The sequence below is a fragment of the Myotis brandtii genome, unplaced genomic scaffold, assembly GCF_000412655.1.
Source record: "Myotis brandtii unplaced genomic scaffold, ASM41265v1 scaffold115, whole genome shotgun sequence".
Classification (NCBI taxonomy): domain Eukaryota; kingdom Metazoa; phylum Chordata; class Mammalia; order Chiroptera; family Vespertilionidae; genus Myotis; species Myotis brandtii.
Genome location: NW_005353967.1, coordinates 8,669,094 through 8,681,100, shown reverse-complemented (window position 1 = coordinate 8,681,100; position 12,007 = coordinate 8,669,094). Strand labels below are relative to the sequence as shown.

Sequence of the window (12,007 nt, the reverse complement as noted above, 5' to 3'; positions counted from 1 at the left end):
CTTCAGTGCATGGCTGCTGGCTGCCATCTTGGCTGACAGTTAATTTGCATAAGGATATGCTGATTAGCCAATGGGAAGGGTAGCGGTTGTACGCTAATTACCATGTTTCTCTTTTATTAGTGTAGATTATTTGTTACTATATATGCATATGTTACATCATTAAAATTCTTACAAAATTGTTAGAGAAGATAATGAGCATTTTACATATGAGGAAAAATTAGTCTTTATTCTCTCCCATAGAATATATTTGCTAATTATATCAACCACCAGTTGATCATACCCTTTTTTGTTTCACCGTCAATGCCAGAAAAGGCTGAGTTGAAGTAACTAAAAAAGTGAGTAAGCACTTAGAAATTAGCAAATTCCTAAATAAGTACTTAGCAAAGACACCAGCTTCTTTTCTAAGAGTATGGAAGCTGGAAAGTTTAATGAGAATATAAAACCAAGAATAAATAATTTTGCTTTAAAAAAAATGCAAAACTGGCCCTAGCTGGCTTGGCTCAATGGATAGAGTGTCGGCCTACGGACTGAACGGTCCTGGGTTCGATTCTGGTCGAGGGCACATGCCCACGTTGCGGGCTTGATCCCCAGTGTGGGGTGTGAAAGAAGCAGCCGATCAATGATCCTCTCTCATCATTGATGTTTCTATCTCTCTCTCCCCTCTCCCTTCTTATCTAAAATCAATAAAAAATATATTTAAAAAAATGCAAAACTGCCAAGATTTGAAAGCAGCCAATGTGTCCTCCATCACTAGATGAGTAGATAAAATAGCTATGGTACACTATGGTACATTTACACAATAAAATACTAACTACTCTACTCGGCTGTAAAAAAAATAAAATAAAAATAAAAAAAAAAAAAAATTGCCCTTTGGGACAACATGGATGGACCTGGAGAGCATTATGCTAAGTGAAATAAACCAGTCAGAGAAAGACAAGCACCATATGATTTCACTCATATGTGGAATCTAATGAACAAACTGACCTAACAAGCAAAACAGAAACAGATTCATAGATAGAGAGCAGGCTAGTAGCTTGGGGGTCAGGGAGGGGTGAGGTTGGATGGATGGAGGGATTCAGCAAAAAAGAAAAAAGATAAAGAAATCATGGACACAGACAAAAGTGTGGTGACTGTGAGGGTGGGAGGAGAGGAGGACGACACAGGGGTGATAAATGGTGATGGAAAAATATATATTTAAAAAAACACAAAACTGTAACTGGCAATTTCCCTGGACAGCCATTAACATTTACTATCTTACAGCCACTATTTAGCATACAGTGGTTAATTTTATAATATAATCAAAGTTAACATGGAAAATTTTATAGAAACAATGAAATGTAAAAAAAGCCTACTAACAAGAACTGAACTATTATGGTGACTAAATCTACATTCCAACTGCCTTTCCTACCTGTGACTTTGGGATGGGTCACTAACCCATTTCTTCATCTAGAAACTACTGCAGGTACAAATTCCCAATGTCTAGTTTATAAGGAAATTGTGAGGAACAAAGTACATGAAATAGACTTGAAGAAGTTTTTAATTCCTCAGGATAAAATTCTTTTAAAAATAAAATATTCAGCCCGACTGGTGTGGCTCAGTGGTTGAGTGTCAACCTATGAACCAGAAGGTCACGGTCAATTCCCCGTCAGAACACATGCCCGGGTTGCAGGTTCGATCCCCAGCAGGGGTCGTGCAGGAGGCAGCTGATCAATGATTCTCTCATCATTGATGTTTCTATTGCTCTCTCCCTCACCCTTTCAATAAAAAAATATATAAATTTTTTAAATATTCAAAATAATGAAAAGCAACTAATAGAATTTTGAGAAGCATTAGGATAAGTTCACTAGGAAAATGAAAAATCTACTACCAAATTGCATTTACTTACAAATTATGACTTTTTCTAAATAAATTTGGATAAGCTAAACCTTATTGTCTTTAAGATATTCTTCCCAATATTCACATTCCAGCCATCTTTCTTAAAGAAAAAATACACCCACAAAACCATACAAAAATGTACTGCTTTTAAAAACAGGTTAAAGAATGCTTTATGTACAGATGTTTGGAGGCAATGGGACCATGTAGTCAAATAACTGAAAAACACTTTTAATCCCATCCCTACTAAGTCATTAATCTAACAGTTACAATAAGACCCTCCAGGGAGCAGATTTCCCATTTCATCACTTAAGGTCACGGCCTGCTTCCTACCTCTCTTCTTTTTTACCACTTGTCACTAGAATGGAAAGCAGTAGGAAGGCAGCTCATGTAATTGGCCCATTTCCAGGCTGGAGAAATCTGATGATAAATTAATGAAGAGAAAGCTGGTGAGAGAAACTGCTCCAGTTCACTGCTCTCATACAAAAAAGTTACTTGAAAATCACATTGAGTCTAAAGCTAACCTGCATTCTGCACTTGATATTTCCTTAGATATATTTTTCTTCCAATTTTAGAAACTCTGAAAGAAATATGCCATGTGAACACATTCTGCACCCAACTTTAGTTTACACTGTTTCATTAGTCCCACAACTTCAACATAGAAATGAATTTTAAAAGCTTTAAGAAAGGAAACTTTGGAGGCTGCTATCCAAGCAAGGAAGACAAATACAGAATGAACAGCTGACTGTTGGTGTGGACTTCTGGTTAAACTAAAACTCAGAGAACCAAGTGACCCTAATGAATTAAGAAGAGCCCTAACCGGTTTGGCTCAGTGGATAGAGCGTCGGCCTCCGGACTGAAGGGTCCCAGGTTCGACTCCGGTCAAGGCATGTACCTTGGTTGCGGGCACATCCCCAGTCGGGGGCATGCAGGAGGCAGCTGATTGATGTTTCTCTCTCATCGATGTTTCTAACTCTCTATCCCTCTCCCTTCCTCTCTGTAAAAAAATAAATAAAAATATATATAAAAACAAGAAAGAAAGAGAATGCATAGAAGTTTGAAGAAATGTTATATCCTACTAGAGGCCTGATGCACAAAATTTGTGCAAGAGTACTTCCTTCCCCCCCCGGCTGCCAGCACCAGCTTCCCTCAGGCACCCGGGACCCAGGCTTCCCTCCAGCCTCTGGCAGGCACCCAGGACCTGGGCTTCCCTCCGGCCACCAGCAGGCACCTGGGACCCGGGCTTCCCTCGCAGCCCTGGCTTCGCCTGGAAGGTCATCTGGAAGGACGTCTGGTCTAATTAGCATATTACACTTTTATTATTATAGATTCTTCTGCCTCCATGAACAATTTAGTAGGAAGCCACAATAGGGCTTGTGAGAAATCTCTGAAATGATTTGTTAGCTGGCCTGAATTTTCAAGATTGAGACATATGCTATGACAACAGAAGCCGACTTGCAAAAGTCATTGAGTACATGTGGTCTGGGTGGGTCCAAGGTACTTCTGTGGCAGAGGTGTTTACAATGCTATTATTCAACACTAGAGGCCCGATGCACAAAATTCATGCAAGAGGCTCGGCCCTCCCAGCTGCCCCAGCTGCCTCATAGCCCCGCCACCCCCACCCACTGGTCGTTCAGGAAGGTCGTTCCACCGGCCGGTCTAATTAGCATATTAAAGCTTTATTATATAGGACTAGTGTCCCACTGCACAAAATTCATGCACGGGGGTGGGTGTCCCTTAGCCTGGCCTGCACCCTTTCCAATCTGGGACCCCTCAGGGGATGTCTGAAACTGGCAGTCGGACATCCCTCTCGCAATCCGGGACCGCTGGCTCCTAACCACTCACCTGCCTGCCAGCCTGATAAACCCCAACTGCCCCCCCTTCTGTCCTGATCACCCCTAACTGCCCTCCCCTGCCGGCCTGATCACCCCTAACCGCCCCTGCCTCAGCCCCGCCACCATGGCTTTGCCCAGAAGGAAGTCTGGAAGATCTCCCGGAAGGTCTCCTAGTCTAATTAGCATATTACCCTTTTATTAGTATAGATTGGTAGACTCTACCAAGTAAAATGCTCTACACATCTTAAGATAGCTACTTTAATAAAGCTGAGCCTGATATGGGGAGTACTAACAGAAACATGGCTATGCCGGTTTTCCTGACTTAAAAACCATGTTAAAAATATCTTATGGCACCCAGAGACTTGTAAAAGTATGCTTGAAGCAGCTCTATTCAAAACAACAAGATCTATTAACAGTGGAATGGACAATAGTGCTGTTCTTGTACCTAGAACACTCTAGAGTTGAGCTGTCCAATAAGGTAGTCACTAGCCACATGTGGCTATTGAGAATTTGCAATGTGACTATAGTGTGATTTAAGATGTGCTGAAAGTGTAAAACAGACATCAGATTTCAAAGACTTAATATGAAAAAAAAGGGTAAAATATATCAATATTTATGTTGAATTTATACTTATGAATATTGTGATATTAATATGAAGATGTTGAATCAATATTTTGGATATACTGAGATAAATAAAACCCATATTAAAATTAATTTTACTTGTTTATTTTTATTTTTTTTTAATGTGTCCTCATCCCCCCATTAACCCCCAACTCCTCCTCCCACTCATGCTCTCATCCCCCTGTTGTCCTTGTCCATTGGTTTGGCTTATATGCATGCATACAAGTCCTTTAGTTGATCTCTTCCCCTTACCCCCACCCTCCCCTACTTTCCCTCTGGGGATTGATAGTCTGATCGCTGTTTCTCTGTCTTTGGATACTTGTTTAGTTTTAAATGGGGCTACTAGAATAGTTCAAATTACACATGTGGCTCTTATATTTCTAATGGACAGTGCTGAGAGTGGCCTATTTGTTGGCTTGGGTGTTGGTTTGCTTTGTTAATCTGCAATTTATATTTTATGCACTTTTCTGTGTGTTATATCTCACAATTTAAAGTTTTTGAGAAATGATCTCCAACTGCTTTCCTTAAACATTTATATTTGCTATATATCAAGTAATGACTTTGAAGAAAACCTAAAACAATAGGGTTGAGTGACTGGCCCTGTATCTCAAATCAATACAACTAAAGAAATGTAAAAATGTTAGGCCCCTAAACTGCTTACTCAAGACCGTCACAGTCTTCAACATGTTTTTTTAAAACTTTCAGAAATTATGTTTAAATGTTTTAAAAGCACAGCAACCTATAATTTAACAGTATTATTTATCCTATACTAATGTAGTATATATGAAATAGGTGATGTGTCTATTTGTGAAAAGTTGTGCATATATTCTTGTGAGTCAACGTATTTGCAATGCACAAAATAAATAGTTGGTAAATGTGTTTACAAATAAATGAAATCACATGTTCAATGTATGAAAGAAAACCTTTTGGAGATATCTTATTCATGATAGCCATATCCTAATCTCTCTATAAACAAGTTGTAATATTTTTCTCAAAATAATTTATTTTCTTACTTTGAGGCATTCTGTCACAAACTTTCTGCCTTGGAAAATAAATTTTTAAAGAAAACAGAAAAAAAATTCTGAGCATGCACAAGTCAGTTTACTGATAATAGTTGACATGGGTAAATAAAATGGTTAAATAAGTGTTTTCCACAACTAATATCTAGTATTTGATGAAATTTTACCAAATATAAAAGCCAAGCTTTAACAAATGAAATATTTTTCTAAGCATAAAAGGCTATGTGGTAGCTAGTAGAATGCACAAAACTGAATTGTTTTAAAATGCAAAACAAACTTAGGCCCGGTGGCTCAGTGGTTGAACATTGGCCTATGGTCACGGTTCGATTCCTGGTCAGGGCACATGCCTGGGTTGTGGGCTCCACCCCCAGGGGGGGGGGGGGGGCCACACAGGAGGCAGCTGATCAATGATTCTCTCTCATCATTGGTGTTTCTATCGCTCCCTCTCTGAAATCAATAATAAATATATAAAGCGTGCGCGCGTGCGCGCGCACACACACACACACACACTTACAATTCTCTCAGCTATCTAATAAGAGCAATGCTGATGATCTAACTCACATTTAATTCATTTTTATGAAGAATTGAACTTATAAACAAAACAGAGTCCAGAAGAAATCTATAGAATGAATATCTATACTCACCATGAACTTGGTTAATTTCTGAATTCTGGGATAGAATTTCATCTGCTAATTTCTGAGCAGTTGGCAAAACTTCTGTGTGGTGCACTGTGATCAAATACTGTACAAACTTTTGTAGTTGGTCTCTATTCATTTGAAAGAGAGTTTCTGAAATGGGAAGATGTAATTTGACCTGATCTGGCTTGCGAATGCGGTATAAAGACAGTGCCACAACATGGGCACAATAAAATATGTCCTTGTTTCCACAGCTGCAGGTCACTGAGGTAATCTTGCAACGATCAAAGCTGATGGCCACGTTGCAAACAGTTTCTGGCTCCGATTGTATTGCAGGTTCTGTTACTGTGCCACTCAAGTGGAAACCTAAATGAAAGAAAGGGAGGAGAGACTTTAGCTTCTGCATTCAAATGCTATGAAATATTCTAATTCTTTGAAATGTGTAGTACTTCATGGCAGCAAGAAACAAACATGACAGCTTTTATTTTCAAGTAAATACATTCAGGCCACTCAAACCCCACCCTACACCTACTCCCACATCTTAAAGGTAAAAAATAAATGGTATTCAACAGACATCTGAAATATTTTACAGAGCCATATGAAAGCACTTATCGAATATACCACTATAATTCCTTTAGAAAATAGATTACAGAACTAATAAGCCATCATTACTCTACTCCGATTCTGTGGAATACTGGATAAAAATTCCCTAGATCAGTGGTGTTCTTCCTTTTTAACTTTTTAAAGTAGAGTAGGCCAGCTCAGCTTTCTTCTCAACAAACTCCTCCTTCCCCTCCATCTTTATTCTAGGCCAGCTGTGGGCAAACTACGGCCCGCGGGCCGGATCCGGCCTGTTTGAAATGAATAAAACTAAAAAAAAAAAAAAGACCGTACCCTTTTATGTAATGACGTTTACTTTGAATTTATATTAGTTCACACAAACACTCCATCCATGCTTTTGTTCTGGCCCTCCAGTCCAGTTTAAGAACCCATTGTGGCCCTCGAGTCAAAAAGTTTGCCCACCCCTGCTCTAGGCAGTCACTAGTCTCCTTCAACCAACTCTGTAACTCTGAGGAGGCTCCCTTTCACAGTGACCAGAAAAAAAGTTTTAATTAATAATCCTTTCTATAGCATGCATACATATCCCCCAATATAGCAATATGAGTGTCTGCTGATAGAACTGCAAAGCCCAACAAATCTCATGCATACCATACCTAAGTAGCTAATAACGACTATTTTCTTTCACATTATAGAGTTAAAGCTGGTACAGAAGTTGTTAAATACTCATGCTTGAGTGCGCGCACACACACACACACACACACACAGAGGCATAAAAAATCACCAAGTGGCAAGGGGCCTTAGAGGCCTTGTATCTTAAACTTAAAACCACACAAGAATCTTCCACAATCTCCCAGACCGACAGCCACGTGGACACTGCTAATAATGGTCCAGAGATGAGACATTCACCCCACACAGGCAACAATTCCCCCTTGGAGAGCCGTAGCTACAGCTTACAGTCAACTAAAAACTGCCTTCCATCACCACTGTCACCTGTCAGTCCTGGCCTGTTTGGCCAGGGGACAATTCCTCCTCATGCCTCTTCCCTTACTGTGTTTGGAAGGCTATCCTAAATTTTATTTTGTACAGCCAATTAGTTCCATCTTCCCTCCCTGAAAGCCACATTCAGAGGCCAGGGATAAACCTTAACGGTATGGGATCCCTTTAGGAACTCCAGGTCACATTACCTAAGGAATCAAGTGCCTGGCAGAAACTTGAAGTTACAAAATAAAGCCCTTGCTCGCTCTCAGCCTTCCACTACCTATACTACTTGAATAAAATCCGAGCCTGCCACCATTTCTTTAGATTCCCCTTCATTCACAAAGGTTCTTCACCATGTGGGAACTCTGGGGAGCTGCAGAGATGTGACATGAGAATGGTGGCCAGATGACACCTAGAGTTTAATTAGAGGCATCTGAACCCCGCTTACTGTCTTCTTCAAGGAAGGGTAATTAAGCCAGAGAGTTGGAATAAACCCTATTCAACTACAAGAAATCTTTCAGGGTAATGTAATTTGACCTTATCAGTCATATTCAGCAACACTTAGTGGAAAGAGAAAAGTGCCATAATAATTCTTACCAAATTAATCAACTTAAAAAGTATTTTCTAAAAAGAAGTTACTATTATTGCTTCACAATAAGAAATTTTGAGAATTGTAATATGAAAGATAACCTTTAGTTTTCTTTCAGAGATTATCCATTTTGGTTTTCTTCCACAGAGTTTCAGAATGGATATTCCAGTCTCCTTTATCTCTTTTAGTCAAGAAGTTTTTTGGAAAACCATAATTAAAGAAAAGATACAAAGTAAATCCAATCATATTTTTAAAAAATTTTAATGTATTTTCCCATGAGGAAAAAGTCACTACAAAGTAAATACCCATGAACATTTCAAAAACGAATAAGGTCAGTCTTGCCTTATTATATACTTAGAGGCCCAATGCACAAAATTCATGCAAGAGTAGGCCTTCCTTCCCCCGGCTGCCGGCACCAGCTTCCCTCTGGCACCGGGGACCTGGGCTTCCCTACAGCCGCTGGCAGGCACCTGGGACCCGGGTTTCCCTCACAGCCCCAGCTTCGTCCGGAAGGCCGTCTGGAAGGAGATCCAGAAGGACATCCAGTCTAATTAGCATATTACACTTTTATTATTATAGATGAGATGTACTGTAAGCCTACAATAACTAAAAATCCACGTGACAGGCACAGATAAGACAAAAAAATCAATGGATCATAAGAGCGAATTCAAAAAAGTTTCCAAGAACATACTGTGCATTTTAGTGCAAGAAATGTTTTCCATCTGTCACATATGTATGTGTACAAAGAAACCAGTTATTACTACAATAAATAGTTGTCATAAACTGCCCATTTATAAAATCGATCTCTCCCAGGTTAACACTATCATGTCTCTTCTTGACCACCAAGTCAACATCTTTGTCTCTCCTCCAAAGTGATGTTGGAGAACTTCTCCAATCACACACAGGCAAAGAAAGCCAAGACAATTGAGAATTCCAGATTTAGACTACTTAGTATTTAAATTGTCATTAAGGCTATTAACAAGTACTTCAAGAGACTGATTTAACTATAAAAGAAGAGGCCCTTAGGAAAACTGATGAAGTCCTCAAAAAGTTTTGCAAAAATGACTTCTTCATTCATGTGATCTGTGCCAGTCAAAAGGAAGTCAGGTATATTGATTCCTGATATCACATACAATTTATCATACAATTTCATAAAACATTTATTACTATTGTAAAACTTTTTAAAAAGCAAAGCAAATTATAAAATACTAGTGTCCCGGTGCACGGATTCATGCACATTGAAAGGAAATTAATTAGAAGAAATTATTTTAATATCACTATTCGCATCTTGCTAATGAAAAGAAAATAGGATTCTACCAAGTCTCCTATCTACCTACTCCAGGATTTCTGTGAGGATCAAATGACATGAGGCACAGGAAAATGCTTCACAAACATTTGGTTAAGCTGTAAAGTGTTTGCACCTGGCTATAAAGCAAGTTGGGTTTCTGGGCTGAAGAAACTCCAAGGATGCTAGTCGCTAGGGAGAGAAAGCCAGGTGTTGTTACGTGACATCATTACCAGGCGCCCACAGCAACTGTTTCCCGGCTGGGCTGGGCTGTGGGCCGCATTTTACGCCATGGGGTCTTGGCAGTATCGGCTGTGATTTGGTGGGGTGTTGCTCCGGGGTGGTGGCTAGGCCTCTGTCTCACTTGGGGGAAGCCGAGTGTTGGTTTGTTGGCGCCAGGACTGTGGTGCCATTTATTTTTAAATGGCCAGAGCACATCATGGCAGCTCCTGCATTGAGCATCTGACCCCTGGTGGTCAGTGTGTGTCAAAGCTACCGGTCGGATGGACAGACACTTAGCCTTTTATATATATATACATATAACTCATGTAAACAAAAGCTCTCAGCAATCCTCAATAATTTTTTAGTATTAAAGGTTCCTGAGACCAGAATGTTGGAAAATCACTGCATTATATTAGACTAGAGGCCCAGTGCACAAAATTCGTGCACTGCGGGGGGGAGGGAGAGCCCTCAGGGGATGTCCCCACTGGGAGCAGGCCTAAGCCGCAGTCTGGCCTCCCTCTGCGGGAGGCGACCCTGTGATCAGGGGCAGGTGACGCTCCCATCACACCTCTGTTACTGCCACTGCCAGCGGCGAGGCTGCCTGAGACTCGGCCACTGCAGCCACTGCGGCTTGCCTGAGCCTCGCCCGGCCCTCATTGCCTAAGCCTCGGGCCCCTGCAACGGCAGCGGCCATCGGCGGCTTGCCGGAGAACTGGGCCGACCCTGGGCAAGCGGCAGCAGCCATCGGCCACGAGCTTCCCCGTGCTTAACCAATTGGGTGCGCTCATCCAGTGATGGGCAGACCGCGTCTTCCAGGGTTCTCCTGGCTGCAGGGTCTCCCTCCGGCCTGAGTCACTGGGTCCGGCTGCTAGAGGAAATTCCCTACATTATTTGTCTGGGCCCCTGGAGGCCTCCACTGATTCCTGACCCTGACCTGAGGGGCGTTGAGGGGCGATTGAGGTGGCCTGGGAGTTTGAGGAGCTGCAGGAAGGAGCTGCCTTTCTCAGAACCCCTGACCCGCAGTGCTGGAGGCCAAGGTGGGGTGTGACTGGGCCAGGAGCTCTTAGCTATGGAGCTTGGACTTTCCCTCACCTGCCTTCGCTGCTGGGCTTTCCCTCGCCCTCACCTGCCTTCACTGCTGGGCTTTCCCTCGCTCATCTGCCTTTGCTGCTGGTGCAGAGGTTTCCCTGCAGAGCGGCTCTGCTGCCACTTGGCAGAAGGAACCTGTGGTCCTTCTGGGCAAACAGCAGTGGCCATCGGGAGCGCTCACAGCCACCACCATGTGGGGAGTACAGGCCTCCCTCTGCTGGGCCCGCTGCCCCTGCCCCTGTCCCCGCAGTCGCTTGCCCAGGGCTGGCCCTGGGCAAGTGGCAGCCGCCATCACATCCCCAACGCTGCAAGTCCCCACCCACCACGCCTGTTGCACATGCAGCCTGCTGATCGGTCATTACTGTGACGGTGTCCCAACCAATTTGCATATTTCCCTTTTATTACTATAGATTATGACCACCAATTTAAGAAATATGTCAGGACACACATGAACATATACTTGTCTTACAGAGTAACACTTCATTAATCTGATATCATCAAAGATTAAGGAGTTTCATGAATATTCATTTTCCAAATAATTCTGGTTATCTTTCATGTACCCAAACTCCATTAAGAATTCCAAACATTTTTGGGAAATACTTCTGTGCTGCCCTAATCATCTGACCATTTAGGAGGTTACCAAGTGAGTGAAGCAGCGCTCCCTATAACAGACAACTGCAGATGGCAGTACTCTTTATGTGGGATTTTTTTGTTACTTTTCTCCATTATCAGCTACCACAATGACTCCTCTCCTATACTGCCTCCTTTTTTTCATAGAAAATTCTTTGCCCCCAGGTCACTTGCACCTCTATTGCTGCTAGAGACGAGAAGCTTTACTTTAAATACAGGAAAGTTACATAAATACATGTAAAGCACAGCTGGTATATTATTTTTTAAGACTATGCAATATTGAGTCAATAGATAGATAGTAATTCCATTAGCTTTACTTCACGATGGTATAGTCATGTATTTTGGCTTCTCTAATTTGAAAAACCTTCTTTGAAATTCCATCAGTACACTCTCTGTGGGTCTTAAATCATACCAGAGCATGCACAGAGAAGCAAGGCGAATATTCCTCTCAACAATCCCTAGAGGGTTGTAAGACATCTTTCCCTGACACCCTCCTCTCCACCCCAAACCAGTCTTATCTCTTAGGTACTGGATGACCTGAAACATAATAATGTTCCTGAGAATGGATTCTGCCTTTCTGGAGTTCTGACAAACCCTGGTGACCAGCTGTTATAGGCAAAATCTCCTTTGACGTAGTTAGCTGTTCTATATAACAGAATAGAGGACACAAA

General features: G+C 41.6%; 1 protein-coding gene across 1 annotated transcript in view; it reads right to left on the bottom strand.

The window, feature by feature from the left end:
* Positions 1–10,874, bottom strand: part of ZSWIM6 (zinc finger, SWIM-type containing 6) — an 87,582-nt gene extending 76,708 nt beyond the window's left edge. The window contains exons 1-3 of the mRNA XM_014550500.1: positions 10,744–10,874; positions 6,660–6,697; positions 5,992–6,348 (exon numbers count right to left, since the gene is read on the bottom strand). Coding sequence (XP_014405986.1) covers positions 5,992–6,348; positions 6,660–6,697; positions 10,744–10,874 — 526 coding nt within the window. The remainder of the gene's footprint in view (positions 1–5,991; positions 6,349–6,659; positions 6,698–10,743) is intronic.
* Positions 10,875–12,007: the final 1,133 nt, after the last annotated feature.